General features: G+C 45.2%; 1 protein-coding gene across 14 annotated transcripts in view; it reads right to left on the bottom strand.

Annotated features, from left to right (window-relative positions):
- Positions 1–5,059: 5,059 nt before the first annotated feature.
- LOC127474534 (ankyrin repeat domain-containing protein 26-like) overlaps positions 5,060–20,583 on the bottom strand; it is a 39,255-nt gene continuing 23,731 nt past the window's right edge. For 4 of the 14 annotated variants that reach the window (XM_051795451.1, XM_051795446.1, XM_051795452.1 and 1 more), the window contains exons 2-14: positions 20,268–20,382; positions 19,848–20,021; positions 19,653–19,759; positions 18,856–18,946; positions 17,770–17,945; positions 17,506–17,599; positions 16,776–17,039; positions 15,846–16,081; positions 14,715–14,841; positions 13,225–13,506; positions 12,368–12,603; positions 11,464–11,688; positions 8,316–8,404 (exon numbers count right to left, since the gene is read on the bottom strand). In XM_051795451.1, the coding sequence (XP_051651411.1) occupies positions 11,487–11,688; positions 12,368–12,603; positions 13,225–13,506; positions 14,715–14,841; positions 15,846–16,081; positions 16,776–17,039; positions 17,506–17,599; positions 17,770–17,945; positions 18,856–18,946; positions 19,653–19,759; positions 19,848–20,021; positions 20,268–20,382 (2,104 nt within the window). In that variant the 3' untranslated portion in view covers positions 8,316–8,404; positions 11,464–11,486. The other 10 variants (XM_051795453.1, XM_051795442.1, XR_007905885.1 and 7 more) reach the window with 9 other exon arrangements.

Raw genomic sequence — 20,583 nt, forward strand, 5'->3', positions numbered from 1 at the left:
CTAATAATGGTACAGATATCAAAACCTTCATTTTCCTTTGCAGAATGAGTCTTCACAGCTTTATCATATGTGTTTGCTACTGGCAGTGTTCTCTTACACCACAGTAACTGATGTACGGTCACTTTCTTTAGCTGATTAGTGTATTAACAGTGTTCTGTTTTTTCAGACCTGATCTCTAGAAAGAAGAGCTAAATTAATAATACACAATAAATAGATGGAAAAATACCCTTTTGCTGAAATGACAGCTAAGTAGATTCAGATTGCAAAACCTAAAATCTAGTAGTATTGGGAAGTTACTAGTAGTAACCATTTTGAGAGTATCTCTGTAATCAGGCTGACCATTTAATGGAGAAAAGAAGAGCAAAATACATTTTTAATCTGGATATATTTGTTTTCTTCCAGACATCTTAGAAGAAAGGCAAGTTTTTATTTACGAGATGGCAGCGTGGAGTAAACACAAGACATCTCTATGCTCTTCTCAGAAGGAAGTATTGCATCTCAAGTCCTTTTTCAAGTGGACGCATGCTTGTTCACAAATAGTTTTGGTTTTACAGGTCACTCCCCAGCCCAAGATCAGGAGACCCTACAGTCCACGTCAAATGTTTCAGAATGGTATCAGTAAACCCCCATGTGATTAGAATCAGATTTAGTTGGTAGTAACTTTGATAACTGATTAGGCTAAAATTTGATTTCACGCTTTTAAGATAAGGGACTGCTGATGAGGCCAAAGAGTCATATAGGCACAACAGGAACTGTTCATTCATTATTAGCCAAAAAAAGTTACAAAATAAATAACTAGAATCAATCACTAAACCAGTTGTCAGTTGTTTGTATAGATCTTTGTTCATACGATTTCTTTAATCTTGTTGGGTCATGATGCTGTTGAAGATATCCAAGTGTTTGGTTTTAGTTTTAATCCATTCCTATTTTTAACTTTATTTTTACAGTGCCTTTTAGATTTTTTGTTGTCTTTTTTTAAGCGTTGTTATTTCCTATTCTGTTGCTTTGTCTGTTCAGTGTGCTCTGTGCAGCTTATCTGTAGCTTTCTCAGTATCATCTAGTAACTGCTGTTTCTTTTCCTGTCTGCATGAAATATTTCATTCATGCTCTGATAGTCTGTATACCACAGGAAGATTTCCAAATAGGGCTTAAGTATGGCTTAAGTGTTGCATAAGCCTTGGTATTTGGGTTAGTCTGCTGAAGGTACACCTTTCCTTCAGTGTCATTCACCGTAGCTGGATAATTTAGCTCACAATCTTTGTACGGCTGAGGTACAAAATGGCAGCCTAAAATTCCCCTTTTCCAATATCTGTTTTCCCCCGTATTAGATCACCCTGTATATTTTATTTACCAGGAAGGAAAAGTGTCAGTAAAGACTTGTTGGGGTGATAACCATGTGTTAATTACCTGATTTAGTAGACCTGCTTTGTAACTGCTGTATTTATAGAACGGGTGGTACAACTCAGAAAAGCTGTCTATGAGGATTGCACTTCTTGACATTGCCAACTCTGAGGCTTTGAAGAGGACTGAATAGTTACATGCAGCTGCAGACTGTGACTTCAACAACTTTTGCCCTGAGAGCTGCAACTGTGGGACTGTTTCTGGTGTGCCACCTCTGAAGCCTTTTACAGTCAGTGCTGAGTCAAGTGGTGGCACACCATATCCCATGCACACATGCACATGGTAGGATTAACAGCTAGCTTTCTGCTCAGAATGTGGAAGGGATTTCTTTTGACATCCTCTAACTGATGAACAAGAAATGTTATTTTCTTTTCAATACAGTAAAAGAGTTATTGTGTAAAAGAAGGGGCTTATTAGCATATTCAGAATGGCAGAGATGCACTGACTCACGCTTTTTGGGCAACCAATATACAGCTATCATAAAATTAACTCAGTGTGTTATCGTGGAGCCAGGTAGGCTGTAATTGGATTTGTTAGGTTTGGTTACATCTTAATTGACAAAAATGCAAAATAAAACTTTTGTCTTCCTTCTTTTAATTAAACTACTTAGAAATTGTAAACCATAAGAAAGCAATAAATGTCTGCTAAAAGTAGGACTGTAATGCATTGAAAATTGATTTCAATTTCCAAACATGGTGGTCTAACCCCAGACACCGAGGTACCACAGCTGCTTGATCACTATCCCCTGCACCTCACTTGCCCACAGTGGGATTGGGAGGAGAATTTAAAGAATTAATAAAAAACCCTAACTCTTGGGTTCAGATCAGAGCAGTTTAAGAATTGAAACAAAGCAAGAAGTAGTAAGAAGAATTGTAATTTTAAAAAGACAGAAAGGAAAAATAAAACCCAAGAGAAACAAGTGATGTACAATACAATTGCTCACCACCCACTGTTTGATGCCCATCCTGTCTAACTTCCCCCAGTTTCTATTTCTATGGTGTGGAATATCCCTTTGGCCAGTTTAGGTCAGCTGTCCCAGCTACGCTTCCTCCCAGCTTTTTGTGCAGCTCCTCTCTTGGCATGGCATAAGACACTCAAAAGTCCCTGACTTTTGGTAAGTGCTGCTCAGCAACAGCCAAAATATCAATATGTTATTGTGCTGGTTTGGGCTGGCATAGAATTAATTTTCTTCACAGTAGCTGGTATGGGGCTGTGTTTTGGGTTTGTGCTGAACACAGTGATGTATTACCATCAAACAGAAATGTTTTTGTTATTGCTGAGCAGTGCTGTTGGGTCCCGAGACAGCAGTCCTGAGCTGCCTGCTCTGGGATAGCCACAAAATTTCAGGTCCCAAGAGGGCAGTCTCGGACTGCGTGCTCTGAGGTAGATGTATTTGGGATACGTCCTTGGGCTAAATTAAGGCAAAACAATGCCAATCAATCAATTAGAAAGTTTTATTTATGGCAGCAATGATGGCAGCACTAATTTTTCTTTCCAGTCTGTTGCTCATCCTGAAAAGTGCTGAATGTTCAGAATGCAATTGCATGAAGACTGTACATACTTCTTCAGAAGGAAATGTATCTGTGATTCCAGTTATGATATGAAACTATTTGAGCTAAAATGCATTGTAGGGTCAGAGCTACGGTTGGGTTTGGTGCATCCATACAGCGGATGTCAGAGATGGGTTATTCTGAGTCTACAGTGCACGTATCATATCCCTGCCCAGAGGGTTTCATGAGCATGAATAACTTGTGAGAAAAATTCTGATGGAGAAGTATGGGAGCCGTCATCATTCCAGCAGTGGACAACTATACAAATAACAGAGTAGGCAGAAAGTTAACATTGTATATATTACTCACTTTGTTGTCTGCTGAAATGTTTTGTTGTGCTTACACTTTGTGCCATCTGTGTTTCAGATGTTGATAAATTTGAGTTTGGAACAGGCTTAGACATCATTTTCACTTGGTATTGAGGGAGAGAACCATGATTGTTCCTAGTAAAGTGCCCTGAAAGCTCCAGTTGGTAAATGGTTTTTATGTGACCCTCACATACAGATCATTAGCTTTTTTCCAAGTTGAAACTAGTTTCAATTTCTTGAGAGGCTGAGACTTTCTGAAATAATTTTGTGTACTCGATATTTAAAATCAAACCAGCATCAGACAAAAAGAAAACAATGCTAAAACAAAATACAAATGCAGGGGATTTGCCCAGGTATTGCAGTCTTTGACCCAAGTGCTAAGCAGGCAGATTTCATCAGCTTACACATTGTCAGGCCTCTTAACACCTAGTTTATAGCCTGAGGAGTCAGGCTGTTCTGGGCAGAGGGTGTAAATAGTCTATTGATAACAGTTTCTGGGAAATGGCATGGAAGGCTATAGAATACACAGTTTTGGGTTATACCCATGCAGTGATGAACTGGTCCCAGCTGTTCTAACTAGGACACATCCATTTAATAGAGTTTATGAGTTTACATTCCGACTGCAAGGAACATGTTTTCACATCTGAAGCAGGGGATGGGAAACCATAGACTCACTGTGAACACTGAATGATTTCCAGAGCCTCTCTATAGCATTTCATTCAAATCCGGTAATTTTTGGTTGAAGAATCACGGTGCTCCTCCATTACTCTGGAAAGGGGATCCTGGTCCACGTGAAGATTTTTTGAAGATCCAGCAGATCCCCTTTCAAGTTCAACAGTAGCTGCTGAAAAAAACTGACAAGATTCCTGGTGTTTCTTTTACAGCAGACAGGGCAAAATAAGGCAAGGACATGACAGGCAACACGAGAGACTGCAATCCAGACAGAGACTTTAAAATTTCCAAGGGAACATAACAACAGAAGGGCTAGGTGCAAAGGAAGAAACCCATTTTTTCCACAATTGCTTATCTGTCAACAGCATTTCTAAAGCAAGTGGAAGACATTCCGGGGGCTACACACTGAACACCTTCAGGCAACCCACAAATGACTCCTGTGCTAAACTTAGACCCCTGAAGATATCTTCAAACTAAATTGATCTCATATTTGCCTGAACAGTACTGAATAATCTTTTCCTAAAAAAAAGTTAGCTTTTGTTACTGATCTTCTTGCTTATTCCAAAAAGACTGCACCACCTAAGCTATCAAGACAAGCCATGAATCATAGAATCATAGCAAAAATGAAGAACCAACAGCAAAGAACGGGTATGGTACAGTTTAGTGCTGAATGCCATCGGTGTACATGGGAGGGGAAGTGATGGCTGAGGCTTATACTTATCTCTTGGCTGCTTTGCTGTTTGTGCTTGAGATGAACTCTAGTGAAGGGCAACTTCAGCTTAAGCCAAGGGTTTCTTTGCACTTGGTTTTTTCCAGGCAAGTGCATAACATTGTATGCAACATTTTGGTAAGCAGGAAGTTTTCACATTCCAGTCTCAACTGGAAGGCTAGCAGAAAAAAACCCAAAAACCTACTTATTACAGAAACTTGAAAATAAAGGCTGGATCACTAGACGGGAGCACTTAATTACATCATTAATTGAAGAATGGGGGAAATATAATAAATAGTTATTCATCAACTTCCTTTGGAGTACGCTCAAGGCTGTTCTGTGCTCCCTGCCCCTCCTGGTCTTCTCCTTTTCTCCCTTTTGCATTGGGTCCCTGAAGTTTGCTTCCTTTCTAGTGCTTCCTGCAGAATAGTCCCTGCAGATGGTACAGCACTAATTACCTCACGAGTTCTTTCCATAATGCCTGTCCATGCCTCTGCCCTCAAAAACGTGTTCACAGCGGTACAGAAAAGTTCCCGTCTGTAACTGCCGCTGCTATGCATTACCTACAGTGCTTGGCCCCTTTTCATCTCCTTGGTGTTTTTGTCTTCAACCAGGTGCTGTATGTAGACACCTTGTTGAAATGGGTTCTTTCCAATGGAGGTGAGGGGACCAGTGAACTGAGATGGACTTCAAAGTGAACAAATGCTTCTCACATTCATCCAACAACTAAACACACTAAGTCAACAGAGAAGCTTGGCCATGCCTCAGTCCCATGCTACGTGGCTGTCCCACTGATTACAACTACTGGTGTGTGGTTTCCACGTCTCCTGGTATAATGCTCTGCATTCTGGAAGGGATGTGCTATCACACTGACTGCTGATTACAGGGCATACTTGGACCAGTGCTATTGCAGAGGTTGCAGCGTTGCTGCACAATTAGAAGGCCGTGAAGACTTCCCAAGGAGTAGGGAGTTCTGCTGTTTCATGCAGTAAGATGTAGCAGGAACTACAGGAACAAATGCCTCCTATCCATAGTAACATATTAAAGCAAGGTCCAGTGAAGAAACTGCTAGAACAAAGATCAATGATGAAGAAAATGGGGTCTCACAGATGTCTGTGAGACTCGTGTGTGAGACTCACTCATGGTGACATTAGCCACTTGAAATAGGTCACACATACCATACATGTAAAATTAGTGTAGAACTTAGGTGGGGGATTCTTGCCCCACAGTGCTCTTTACCACAGTTTGTCTTGAAAAAGAAGGTAGTTACACAGCTCATTGCTTCGATTTCAATATTTTTTGGCCTTTGACGACTCTGGCAAATTTGTACAAACCTGATGACTGTAGGAGGTCAATAACTAATTGATCCCAGGTTTGGGGGTGAAAACTGGAATCTTTATTGAACACGCATCTCACAATTTAAGGGTCTCGGGGGCAGGACATGTTAATGAGGAGGATGGATTATGCTAAGTTGGGGATGGATTATGCTAACTAGAGGATTACACAATTTTCTGCTACAGTCACACAATTGTTTAATATTTCTTGTAACAAGGATTACATAGGGGGGAGAGAACAAAGGGGTTTCTACGTAGTCTGTTATCATCATCACAAAGTCTTTCCATATCTTGCTGCAGGAGCCAGGCCGATCAACATAGTTAAATATCAGTAGGTCTTGTGAAGAAGCATGCGATCCTCAGGTGGTGGGATTTCTTTCAGCCCCTGTTGGTCCATGGCCTGCTACATAATCCTTTTGTGCTGATATCCGAGTTTCAAATTGCTACAGATGACCTAAAGTCTTTGGCTTTACCACAGATGTCTGGGTGGTGTTCTGAGACCCAGACTTCTGTTCAGTCCCAAACTGTTGCCAAGATATCCCAGGCCAGCTGGATCCAGAAGTGGACTTGCAGCCAGATGTCCGCTGACAGCGCTGCTTGTGACTGCAGATTTGCTTCTATGGCGCTCCCAAAGGAGCTTGGTCTCAGCCTCTGCAAGTCTCTCATCAGCTCTGAAACATTTAGAAGCACACAGAGAGTCATCTTTGGCAGTAAGGCTTTTGCAAAGTTACCCTCCACGTCCTTGACTACTACTCGACTTCTAAAAGCCAGGGGCATTAAGAGAGTCCAAAACAAGCACATCCTTTGATCTGAGCTTGTTCAGAGGGCCTGTTTCTAAGAAATCACACTAAGTGCAAGGAGCAGCAAGTGTCACCTCCATAAGAACTCTGGCCTACCCTGGCCTTCTCAAGGAAAGCTCAAACCTCAGACCTGCTGCCAAAACAGAAGCCAAGAAAGAGCGTTCTTATTTTTGATGCACAGAATCCAACTCTGTTCTCCGAGAGGCCTCTCCTTATTCAAACAGTAAAGGGCACAAGATTCATCTTTTCTGTCCCACACGCGATGAGGAGATTAGAGACTGGCAAAAAGACTGCCTGCTAGAACAACATCCACTTAAAAAGACACCAATAATGCCATAATGGCACTACTGTGGTGTTACTGCTGGAACTCTTAAAGAGAAAGGAAGACAGGTCTGATGAAGAGAAGGGTCTTAAGGGACTTTCCCCACAAATATGCCGTGTTCTGCTTTCACACATCATGCTGGCGAGATGTAAAAAAGGGATTTTAGAAGGAAAATGCACGAGGAAAAAGGAGTGTGTTATTACCAGTCCAGAAAAGCATGGACTTACCTTTCCAGTTTCTTGGCTAGGCTTTCTCTGGTTTTCGCTTCCATCAGATAGAGCTCTTTGTACATTTCCACTTCTGCCTGGGTGGATTCTTTCTGAAGAGGTCTGTCTTGCTGGGTGTTTTTTATCCTGTCCAATTGACTTTTGAGATCTCTACTTCTTTCTTCTGTTTTCTCGCTGAATCACAATGATGGCTCCAAGGACTTGAGCTCTTTCATGCTCAAGAATCAAGATCAGTCAATCTGCTAGGCAGAAAAAATGGATGTGGTTCTTATTGTGAGTGCATAAGAAACCAAGACACCAGCTATGCATCAGTAAACCAACAGGTAAGTGCAATGTGCTTGACATCCATTTAATAGAGTTTATGAGTTTACATTCCGACTGCAAGGAACATGTTTCACATCTTTAGTGGGGGATGGGAAACCACAGACTCACTGTGAACACTGAATGATTTCCAGAGCCTCTCTATAGCATTTCATTCAAATCCGGTAACTTTTGATTAAAGAATCACGGTGCTCCTCCATTACTCTGGCAAGGGGATCCTGGTCTGTCGGGAGTGAGGACATTGCTGAATATGAAAGCTGGAGAAAACAAGAAGAAATGTGTGACCCTCCAGAGGATGAAACCCCTGTATGAAATTGTCAAGAAGTTCAGACCCAATGCGTTTCGAGTTTTACAGTTGTGTCTAAATATTTATTGTAGTTTTTCCCTTGTTTGTACCCTGAAATTGTTGTATGAAAAATGCCCTTGATTGCTGTATCCTTAGGCCCCACTCCCTGATTGGCCAAAGTTTGCTGCATTGCAGTATTTCCTTTTATGGCCACCCTTTCCCTAAAATGGATAAACCCTGCCCCCTTTTTCCCTTATATAGTTACACTTTGCATGCTCCGCCCTAGTCCCTCCCTTTCTTCTAGCAAATTCTACCCCTACCTTATATAAACCTTAACCCACCTCCCTAAAGGAGCCATTTTTTACACCCTCATCCCAAGAGTGGCAAACCTGTTATTCCCACAGGGACCGCGTCCGTGGTCCACATGAAGATTTTTTGAAGATCCAGCAGATCCACTTGTAGGTTTAGCAGTGGCTGGGGGAAAATTGACAAGATTCCTGGTGTTACTTTTACAGCAGACAGGGCAAAATAAGGCAAGGACATGACAGGCAACACAAGAGACTGCAATCCAGGCAGAGACTTTAAAATTTCCAAGGGAACATAACAACAGAAGGGCTAGGTGCAAAGGAAGAAACCCATTTTTCCACAGTTGCTTATCCGTCAGCAGCATTTCTAAAGCAAGTGGAAGACATTCCGGGGGCTACACACTGAACATCTTCAGGCAATCCACAAACGATTCCCGTGCTAAACAGCCCCCTGTAGACCTCTTCAACCTGAAGTCTCTGCTGTCCTTTTATGTCCAAACCAGTGATTTATTGGCACACTACTACTACTACAGAGCACCAGGCACTGCAAAGCAGTAACTCTGGAGGAAGGAATTCCCATGGAACAGGTGCATTTCCTCTTTGGACACCTGGCCTCAAATTCTACAGCATGTTTTATGCTACGTACGGCAAGCACTGAACTGATATTTGCCAAAAAAATACTGAATAATCTTTTCCTAAAGACAGATTATCTTTTGTCACTGATCTTCTTGCTTATTCCAAAAAAGACTGCACCACCTAAGCTACCAAGACAAGCCATGAATCATAGAATCATAGCAAAAATCAGGAACCAACAGCAAATAACGGGTATGGTGGGGTTTAGTGCTGAATGCCATCGGTGTACATGGGAGGGGAAGTGATGGCTGAAGCTTATACTTATCTCTTGGCTGCTTTGCTGTTTGTGCTTGAGATGAACTCCAGTGAAGGGCAACTTCAGCTTAAGCCAAGGGTTTCTTTGCGCTTGGTTTTTTCCAGGCAAGTGCATAACATTGTACGCAACATTTTGGTAAGCAGGAAGTTTTCACATTCAAGTCTCAACTGGAAGGCTAGCAGAAAAAAAAAACCAAAAACCTACTTATCACAGGAACTTGATAAAAATGGCTCGAGAGCTGTCAAGAGCTAGAAATAGTCACCTTTTTCCTTAAAAACCCTCCTAACATAATGACACATTACCTCGTTGAAGGTCTCTAGCGATTTTTGCATCCCGTTCCTGTCGTGCCTAGAATTATACAGAAAATACACAGTTAAGACATAGTATTTACAGAGTTAAGAGGTAAGATTTCAGTGGATTAAGCCATCGTTTTAATCACACCCCTTCGAGGAAAAAAACTTTAGAACTTGATATGGTAGTAGAGTTTGAAGCAAATCCTGAGAAGACAAACTGTGTATAGTGAGAGTGAACTATCCTCAGCTCCTCTGTTGACAACAAACTAAAAGTCTCCAGAGGTTGCAGTCAAGGTCAGAAAGAACTTCAGGGGACTAAGTCCTACCAACAAAAATGCAATAGGAAGGAGAAATGTTGGGATCAAAGCAAGCCCCCAAACTAAGAAACAAAACCCCTCCAGACATCAGTCGCTGAAGGCTGGGGAAATGTCATACGTAGTTGTACATCAACTTCCTTGAGAGTACACTCAAGGCTGTGAGACACATGTGGCCTCAAAATGTATGGGTGCTGTTGCAGTCAGGACACTGAGTGAGAACAGTATCACCGTTCTCAGATCACGTACATTCTTTTCTTGGAATCAACTCAACTGTTTTCCACAAGTAGATCTGGGAAGCAGTTGTTGCAAAGCGTTGAAGCAGCCTATATAGCGATTTGAACTACACATCTGCATAAATTAGCAACTGGATAAACAATGAGCCATGAAATAACCTGTAGAAATATTTAATTTCTGTAACATCCTTGAGGGAAGCTAGGAAAGCAGTGAAGGTTTCTGTCTTGATACTGACAAAACTTTGAGATGCCCAGAGTTTTCTTCTGGAAAATCACAATGGAAGACTGTTGCTGCACAATTCAATTTTAGGAAGCACTGGGTACTCCCACTGTCCTTCCCTTCACTATCTGTTTTCCCTGTTCTTTTTCAAAAAAGACACAGCTGTCAACTCTTTTCTTTTCAACTAGGGCAGCTTTTTTCCTCAAACAGGAATGGTTTCCTCCTCTGCCTTTTCCTTCTTTTAACATCTTGCTGCCATCTCTCTGTCCTTTCTTTCCCTCACTTGTTCTGTGCTCCCTGCCCCTCCTGGTCTTCTCCTTTACTCCCTTTTGCATTGGGTCCCTGGAGTTTGCTTCCTTTCTAGTGCTTCCTGCAGAATAGTCCCTGCAGATAGTACAGCACTAATTACCTCACGAGTTCTTTCCGTAATGCCTGTCCACGCCTCTGCCCTCAAAAACGTGTTCACAGCGGTACAGAAAAGTTCCCGTCTGTAACTGCCGCTGCTATGCATTACCTACACTGCTTGGCCCCTTTTCATCTCCTTGGTGTTTTTCTCTTCAACCGGGTGCTGTATGTAGACACCTTGTTGAAATGGGTTCTTTCCAATGGAGGTGAGGGGACCAGTGAACTGAGATGGACTTCAAAGTGAACAAATGCTTCTCACATTCATCCAACAACTAAACACACTAAGTCAACAGAGAAGCTTGGCCATGCCTCAGTCCCATGCTACGTGGCTGTCCCACTGATGACAACTACTGGTGTGTGGTTTCCACGTCTCCTGGTATAATGCTCTGCATTCTGGAAGGGATGTGCTATCACACTGACTGCTGATTACAGGGCATACTTGGACCAGTGCTATTGCAGAGGTTGCAGCATTGCTGCACAATTAGAAGGCCGTGAAGACTTCCCAAGGAGTAGGGAGTTCTGCTGTTTCATGTAGTAAGATGTAGCAGGAACTACAGGAACAAATGCCTCCTGTCCATAGTAACATATTAAAGCAAGGTCCAGTGAAGAAACTGCTAGAACAAAGATCAATGATGAAGAAAATGGGGTCTCACAGATGTCTGGTGGCATTTGGCACTCATGGTGACATCAGCCACTTGAAATAGGTCACACATACCATACATGTAAATTTAGTGTAGAACTTAGGTGCGTGGTTCGTGCCCCACAGTGCTCTTTACCACAGTTTGTCTTGAAAAAGAAGGTAGTTACACAGCTCATTGCTTCGATTTCAATATTTTTTGGCCTTTGACCGCTCTGGAAAATTTGTACAAACCTGATGTCCTAAAATCTTCAGCTTTACCACAGATGTCTGGGTGGTGTTCTGAAACCCAGACTTCTGTTCAGTCCCAAACTGTTGCCAAGACATCCCAGGCCAGCTGAATCCAGAAGTGGACTTGCAGCCAGATGTATGCTGACAGCGCTGCTTGTGACTGCAGATTTGCTTCTATGGCGCTCCCAAAGGAGCTTGGTCTCAGCCTCTGCAAGTCTCTCATCAGCTCTGAAACATTCAGAAGCACACAGAGAGTCATCTTTGGCAGTAAGGCTTTTGCAAAGTTACCCTCCACGTCCTTGACTACTACTCGACTTCTAAAAGCCAGAGGTATTAAGAGTGTCCAAAACAAGCACATCTTTTGATCTGAGCTTGTTCAGAGGGCCTGTTTCTAAGAAATTACACTAAGTGCAAGGAGCAGCAAGTGTCACCTCCATAAGAACTCTGGCCTACCCTGGCCTTCTCAAGGAAAGCTCAAACCTCAGACCCGCTGCCAAAACAGAAGCCAAGAAAGAGCATTCTTATTTTTGATGCACAGAATCCAACTCTGTTCTCCGAGAGGCCTCTCCTTATTCAAACAGTAAAGGGCACAAGATTCATCTTTTCTGTCACATACGGGATGAGGAGATTAGAGACTGGCAAAAAGACTGCCTGCTAGAACAACATCAACTTGAAAAAGACACCAATAATGCCATAATGGCACTACTGTGGTGTTACTGCTGGAACTCTTAAAGAGAAAGGAAGACAGGTCTGATGAAGGGAAGGGTCTTAAGGGACTTTCCCCACAAATATGCCGTGTTCTGCTTTCACACATCATGCTGGCGAGATGTAAAAAAGGGATTTTAGAAGGAAAATGCACGAGGAAAAAGGAGTGTGTTATTATCAGTCCAGAAAAGCATGGACTTACCTTTCCAGTTTCTTGGCTAGGCTTTCTCTGGTTTTCGCTTCCATCAGATAGAGCTCTTTGTACATTTCCACTTCTGCCTGGGTGGATTCTTTTTGAAAAGGTCTTTCTGGTTGGTCGCTTTTTATCCTTCGCTGTGCACGTTCAAGATCTCTAATTCTGTCTTCTAACTGTTTTTTCAGTGAGTCTAAATGACTGCTTCTGATTTGTTCTAATCTGTCCTGGGAGGCTGCCTGTGCCTGAAGGAGACAGTGCACCTTCAATCAGCACAAGAAAAAGAGAACTCTCTCCAGCAGAAAATTGCATGTACCCAATTTCAAGGCTTTACTAAGAGAGGCAGCTGTGCCTCCTCACTACCAGCAGCAATGAAAGCAGAACCCTGGAGCTACTATTATACAAAGCTACTAATGAAAGGACACTCTCTCTGTAGGACAGGGCATATGGAAAAGGATTCCTCAAAGACAACAGGAGGATCTCCCACCTCCACAACTTCAGTGACTCCTTTTCTGAGCACCTTCCCCCCCTACAAGGACAAAGCAGCACCTGTAGGTCTGGCCATGACAGCTGGCAGTTGCAAAACCCATTGAAGGTGAGCAGCGAGAACCAGGCCAGCGGACAGAGATACCCCCAAGCAGTGCAAAGTGGGAATCTGCCTGGGGCAGGCTTTTGATTCAGGGACCTGCCAGCACATCACACACCCATGACAGCCCTCCTGCCCTACCATATTGCCTTCTCCCACTGCCTTCAGGAAAGGCAGAAGCTAACACACAGAATACAGGAGCAAAAGAAAAAGACCAAAACCGATGGCCACAACAGAAGTTTACGTAGCACCTGTGGACACTGGTGAGAAATTCACTTACTTGCAAAAACTCATTGACTTCTCGGAGTTTTTGTCTTATTTCGTGGTCCGCTCGTTCTTCCACCTCTCTTTTACATTGTTCTAGTTGGGTGCGATCCACCATGTTAGTCTCCAAATGGTGCTGGACTTTTGCCAGCTCTTCTTGCAGCTGGCATTTGTCCATCTCCAGGTTTTTGCACTTCCCTCGCAGGGTAGACAGCTCTCCTTGCAAATCCTGATTTTTGGCTTCCAGCTGCGTGCACTTTTTACTTTCCCTGTCCAGCTGCTGGGAAAGTTCAGCAACCTGCAGACAGAAAGAAGAAAACAGGAACTCAGCGTGATGTAAAGGCAGTGAATTCTGTGGAAACCCCAAAAGGGGGTGGCCAGGGAGACTATATTCATCATCTGCTGGCTCGGGACTAGAAACAAAGTGCAACCAGGCTCTTCTTTTCCAGCCAGAAGAGCTTTCACCTCATTTGTCTCAGCATTCCTCAGGTTCCCATCCTTTTGGAGTTCCTCATGCAAAAATGCTACAAGCTTCCGGACTCCAAAGGAATCACTGCAAAGGCAGTAAGTGATTCTACAGTGATGCCTTCCAAACCCAAGTGTAGCTGTGAAAGATGGCCACTTTAGCAACGAATCTGAGTAAGGAGCGGAGAAGGAAATCAAAGGTTCCATGCCACTACTGCACAGGCAGAGCAGCCTCAAAACCACTGCTGGGAACCGTCCTTCTGACTCCCTGTGACAAGAGGGGTTGAAAGAGCTACCCGTGAGCAATAAGTTACAGAGTTTCCCCTGGGAGGCACCTGTCCTCATTGTGCCCTGGGCAGCAACAACACTGTTGAGAAAAGCAAAACGTCAAGTGCCTCCTGCTCAGCTCACGCCTGAGACAGGGCTCAGGGGCTGATTGTGCCCTGCGAGTGACAGCGGTGTTCCTCCCCTCTCTTCCAGGGCAGGAATTCATCTGTCAGACCCAGATGACGCTGTCACAGCCTCCCTCAAGCTACAGCCAGGCCTGAGCTGGGCCCCACTGCTCTCAGCCCATGGACGTGATGTCCTGCAAGGATGGCAGACCTGCCCATCCCTAAGGCCCAGTCAGGGGATCTGCACTCTTGGCTGACCCCGCTTACTGTCAGCAGACCTGTTCTGCTCTTCTTGCTGAGGGCCTGTGGGAGGGCTCCCTGGCCGCTGAGGTCATGCACCCTGCCAGGCTGGCTGCCACTCTTGGCTTGCCCTTCCTCTGCAAGACAGCCTGGCCTCCATGAGCCCTTACACCTACTGCTTTGCCCTTTCATTTGCATCTTTACCCATAATGATGACTACCTCCGTATTAGTTATAGTCATCTACTACTGTAACAGCAGAAGGAGCATTAAGAAAAGCCCATCACATCCAAAATGCAGCCAAGGGAAAAAAAAAATCATCAACATGACAAGAAATATACAGAAAGCATCTCCCAGGTTTCAAAAGAAGTAACATCACAACCAAAAAACCCCACCCAAAGCTCAGCTCACCTCTGTTCGTAATCTGTCCACTTCCTTGACCTTTTCAGAATATCTGTTCTTCATTTCTTCCAGCTGGGACTGGGTTTCTTCATTAGCCCTGAGTTTCCTCCTATCTACCCTCAGAAGCTTTTCCAACCTGCACAGCAAATTAGTTAAGAAAACCATGAAACACAGGAAGAACCAGCCTTTTCCCCACCGTCTCACATAAGCAGCACAGACATCAGAGAAGCACAGAATGGCTTGGCTTGGCAGGGACCTTAAAGATCATCTCGTTCCAAGCCTCCTGCTGTGGGCTGGGACACCTTCCACGAGACCAGGTTGTTCAGAGCTCCATCCAACCTGGCCTTGAACACTTCCAGGGATGGGGCATCCACAGCTTCTCTGGGCAACCTGTTGCAGTTCCTCATCACCCTCACAGCAACCAATTTCTTCCTAGTATCAAACCTAAACCTACTGTCTTTCCGTTTGAAGACATTCCCCCCCCCCTTGTCCTCTCACTACATGCTCTTTTAAATGCACTCTTTTCATCCTTGTGGTAGGTTCCCTTCATGTACTGAAAGGCCACAATTAGGTCACCCCAAAGCCTTCTCTTTTCCAGGCTGAAGTATTGCAATTGCCCCAGCCTTTCCTCATAGCAGAGGTGCTCCATCTTTCTAACCCCCTTGGTGGCCTCCTCTGGACTCACTCCAACAGGTGGAGGTCCTTGCTTTGCTGAGGACCCCAGAGCTGGATGCAGCACTCCTGGTGGGGTCTCACTGATGTCCCTCAGGACATCAGTCCTGTGCTGGTGCTTCAGATCACCTCCCTGTCATCCATGTGCCTTGACATAGCTTCTAGAAGGTCTTTTCCATGACCTTCCCAGGCACAGAGGGGAGGCAGACAGGTTGGCAGTTACCAGGGCCCTCCTTCCTACCCATTTCAAAGATGGGTACAGTGGGTTTCCCTTTTTCCCGTCACCTGGGACTTCACCCGACTGCCACGACTTTTCAAATATCAAGGAGAGTGTCTTGGCAACTACATCAGACCCTGTTGGCCAATGTAGGGCAATAATGCTGCTGAGATGTAGACAATGCATTTAGAAGGAAAATGCATGAAGAAAACGGAGTCTCTTATTACCACTCCAAAAAAGCATGGACTTACCTTTCCAGTTTCTTCTCTAGGCATCTTCTAGTTTTCAATTCCTCCAGATACAGGTCTTTGTACATTTCCATTTCTCCTCGCATTGCTTCTTTACGAGAAGCACTCTCTTGTTGGGTTTTCTTTACCCTGTCCAGTTCACTTTCGAGATCTCTAATTCTTTCTTCTAACTGGATTCTCACTGAATCGCAATGACTGTCTCCGTTTTGTCCTAATCGAGCCTGGGAGGCTGCCTGTGCCTGAAGGAGACAGTGCACCTTCAACCACCACAAGAAAAAGAGAGCTCTGCCCAGCAGAAAATTGCACATATCCAGTTTCAAGGGCCCTGCCTTACTCAGAGAGGCAGCTGTGCCTCCTCACTACCAGCAGCAACCAAGGCAGAAGCCAGGAGCTACCACGGCAAATAATTCTTTTCATTGGGAAAGAAGCCCAAATCAGCACTCTTATTCAAAGCTCCTAATGAAGAGACACTGTATCTGTAGGACAGGGTATATCGAAAAGGATTCCTCAAAGACAATAAGAGCATCCCCCACCTCCACCCCCTCACCCCCACCCCTGGAATTTCAGTGACTCCTTTTCTGAGCACCTTCCCCCCCTACAAGGACAAAGCAGCACCTGTAGGTCTGGCCATGACAGCTGGCAGTTGCAAAACCCATTGAAGGATGAGCAGCGAGAACCAGGCCAGCGGACAGAGATACCCCCAAGCACTGCAAAGTGGGAATCTACCTGGGGGAGGCTTTTGATTCAGGGACCTGCTGGCACATTACACACCCATGACAGCCCTCCTGCCCAACCATATTGCCTTCTCCCACTGCCTTCAGGAAAGGCAGAAGCTAACACACAGAATACAGGAGCAAAAGAAAAAGACCAAAACCGATGGCCACAACAGAAGTTTACGTAGCGCCTGTGGACACTGGTGAGAAATTCACTTACTTGCAGAACGAGACTGACGTCTTGTGGCTTTTGACGTATTTCCTGGTCAGCTCGTTCTTCCACCTCTCTTTTACATTGTGCTGTTTGGCTGCCATCCAGCACGAAAGTCTCCAAACGATGATGGACTTTTGTCACTTCTTCTTGCAGCTGGCATTTGCTCTTCTCCAGTTTTTCATACTTCCCACGCAGAGTGGACAGCTCTTCTTGCAAAGTCTGGTTTTGGGCCTCTAGCTGCATGTCCAGCTGCTGGGAAAGTTCACCAACCTGTACACAGAAAAAAAAAAGAAAAGGAAACTCAGCGTGATCTAAAGGCAGTGAATTCTGGGAAAACCTCTAAAGAGGGTGGCCATCATAACTGCATTTATCATCTGCTGGAAACGAGCATAGAAAACACTTGAAAGATTCCCTGACAGAAAGAAGAAACTTCACAACTACTTAAAAATTTGTGAGACACTTCTGGGAGCAATACTTCTGGGTCCCTTGGAGCTCATGATGAAACTCATAATTTCTAATCTAAGAATTGCTCTAGTGTCCAGCACAGCAAATACCCTCAGGGCTTTTGTAGCAGCTGGGGAAAGGACCAGGCTGCTTTCTGAGCAGCCTCTACTGAGGAAAAGGCAGAAACTGAGCTCCCCTAGGCTCTCCAGGAAAACTTCGTCTTACAGTTTCCCCCCAGAAATAGGCAACTAGGCTCAAGAGTCACAAAAAGGGAAATTTATGACCAGCTTACTGAGGCAGAGGCTTGCAGGTCTCTCTGAAGGGCTTCAATCCTATTGCTTTGTTGCTGGACAGTGGCTTCCAATCTGGTCTTTTCAATTTCAAGGCTTAAAAACAAATACGGGTCTTATTACCAGAAAATCCAGTTCCAGACAAACTGTGCTAAGTAACAGAATCCACAGCAGAAGTGTCCTTCAAAATCCAACTGACTGTCCCGTTGTTTCCACCCAATCCCCCAAAGCGACAGACACCTTGCTTCACTGGGTTACTCTCTTACTGTTGCACGTGTTCTTCCAGTTGTTTTAGAGTGGTATTAGTCTCGGAAGATGGCAACAGGAGGTCCTGCAGTTTCGGGGAAGAAGTTATTGCTTCTCTTTCTTTATCATCCAAGGCAGTCTTCAAGTCACGAACGCAATGCTCAGACTGAAGATGCTTTTCTTCCTCCTCCTGCAGCTGTAAAATCACGGTAAGAATCCACAGTTGTCAGGGGAGCTTTTACATAGAGGAGCCAGCTGCTGCTGAAGAACTCAGGTGCTGCATGTATGTGTGCATACCCTCTGCCCAAAGAACTGGAATCAATTCAAGTACCTTCAAAGCTTCACTTCTACTACCCAATGAACACAAGCTCTATTCCTTTGTCCTCTTTTACAGCAGCCTCTCCCACCCCTCCACTGCTTTCCTACAGCACGGTTCTAAGCACTGACACTGCCCCTCGGACCATTTTTGTGACCTGTGATGCTTCTTGTATTCCCTTGCTTGCTGCTCCAGGAAAAGATGAGTGAACTAATTCATCTTCCTAAAGGAAGGCATCTCGCAAGTGTCAGAGGTGAAGTGCTCTGGCACATGTGCTCTGGAGCCCAGGATTGCACAGGGGGAGCATGGGGAGTTTTCTTAAGCGGGAATGACCCCGACTGTAGCACAGAGAGAGGTGCCCAGCAGCCCCTAAGCAGGAAGCAGTGGATGCCTGAGGAGAGGCAGCTCTGCTTCAGTGTGGTGGGGCCAGGAAGGATGGCATCACTGACAAGCTAATGACCACCATTTCAGCAAAGGCAGCCAGGTGAACTGCTCCACAGACCTGCCCTGGAGTCAAGAATCACGCCAGGGGTGTGTGGGGAGTCTTCTTAAAGCAGGAAAATCTTGAATGTAGCAGAGAGAGAGGAACCCCAGCCCCCCTGGCCGGTCACGGGTGAAACCCTAAGGAGAGGCAGCTCTGCCTCAGCATGGCGGGTTGTGGGGCAGGGGGCTGGAGGGACAGAGGCAGATCAAAGCCTGATGTAACTGCCACTTCCTTAGGTCTCTGTCCTACTGGCTCCCAGAATACTGTTTTGTCTGGTTTATCCCTGTAGGGACAGGCTTTCCATACCTCCGTGTCAGCCCTGTCCAACTCCTCCTGCAAGCGCAGATTATCTTCCTCCAGGTGAGCCTCATGGGTTCCAGTAACCACAAAAGCAGTCCTAAAGCATCCAAGATTTAATGCGAAACATGTCTGATCCCGCATCATTTTTCCCCTGCTTGTTCCCGAAAGAGCTCTTCCCCTCTTTCCTACAAGCTCCGTGAAAGCGAAGCCAAGTACATGGAAGCATTGGAGAATTTATCTTAGAAGGGGCCTCCCTAAAGCAGCCTCAACTACAAGGTCAGGCCATGCTGTTCAGGGCTCCTTGCACTGCTCTTCAAAGGCCCCACAGATGCAGCTGCACAAACTCCCGGGGCAATCCGTTCGACCGCCTGACCATCTACATGGCAGGAATTTTCTCCTTATGTGTGGTTGGAGCCCCTCGTGTTCCCTCAGACACTGTTGCTTCTCTTTCTCCCAATGCTTCCCTTCAGAGCACTTAACGCACCAACTATGCCTTGGCTTAAACCTCCCTTGCCTGCAGAGCAGCCATGCTGCTGAGCTACTGGCAAGTTTCCCGATGGCTCTGGGTCTGTGTGGGGAGAGGGCACCACAGACAACGCTTTCTTGCAGACCTCAGCGGGCAAAGTACGAGAGCCCCTAAGGTACGAGAGCAGCCAAGTGCAGACCTGCATTTACCAGTCACACAGGGAACTGCTTCCACGTGACTCCTCCTTCTTTTTCCAAGCTCATTGCCACGCCCCTCGTCTCGGTCTTGCTTGCAGGCTACCGAGAAGACCCGTGTGCTGTTTTGACAAACCCCTCACCTTTCAAATTGGGCTTGAGCATGCCTGTCCGCTGCTTTTTTCAGAAGGCACTCCAGAATCTCCTCATGCTGTAGGAGGGCTGCAAGTTTTAAGGGAGTAAATCCCATCTAAAAGGACAAATAATCGCCATTAGAAAGACACAGACAAGCTCTGCAGCTGTTTGAAAGAGCAGCTTTACCCACGTGCCAAGGTTACCTGGTTCTGAGCATCACTACTGGCATTATGCTCGAGTAACAGCCCTGCTACAGCTGTATTTTTAGACAGGACAGCCAGGTGAAGGGCAGTGTTGCCGCCAGCGTCTGCCAGATTCGGGTCGGCACCGTGTTCCAGCAGAATAGCAACACATTCTTCCTGCTCCTGCTGTACTGCCTGGGAACAACACACGAAAAGGGAAAGACTTCCAACTTTTACATCCCCCTCTGTCACAACTTCCTCAGCTCCTGAACGCTAGGATAGAAGACCATCTTCAAAGATTAGCTAACAGAGGCCTATGCCACGCCAATTGCAATATGCATGTTTCTATGGCTCAGTGATGCAAGGAATCCTGCCAGACACCTCCCCTTTAACACACCATTACTAATCCCCACCTACAAGATCATAAGGCATTCCACACACCTTCATCAGTGCCGTTCTCTTCAAGTTGTCAGCGAGATTCGGCTGGCTGTTCTTTCTTAGCAGATATCTAAGGACATCTGCATGGCCATTTGCCGAAGCGAGATGCAGAGGTGTCCTAAAAATTAAACACACGCTCTTAACTTAGACAGACAAAGGATGAGCCAAAGCCGTGTCTCTACCCAGCACCCTGGGGACCCTGCCCGGACTCTGCTCCTCCCGCTTGCTGCTCTCTGCTGCTGCTGCTGCTGCTGCTGCAATCCTGCGCTGATTAGCCAGAGGGCAGAAGAGAAGAGGTGAGGGCTGAGCAGCTGCAGAA

Source organism: Manacus candei, unplaced genomic scaffold (assembly GCF_025592945.1).
Source record: "Manacus candei isolate 608988 ecotype Guabito, Panama unplaced genomic scaffold, ASM2559294v1 h1tg000043l, whole genome shotgun sequence".
Lineage (NCBI taxonomy): Eukaryota > Metazoa > Chordata > Aves > Passeriformes > Pipridae > Manacus > Manacus candei.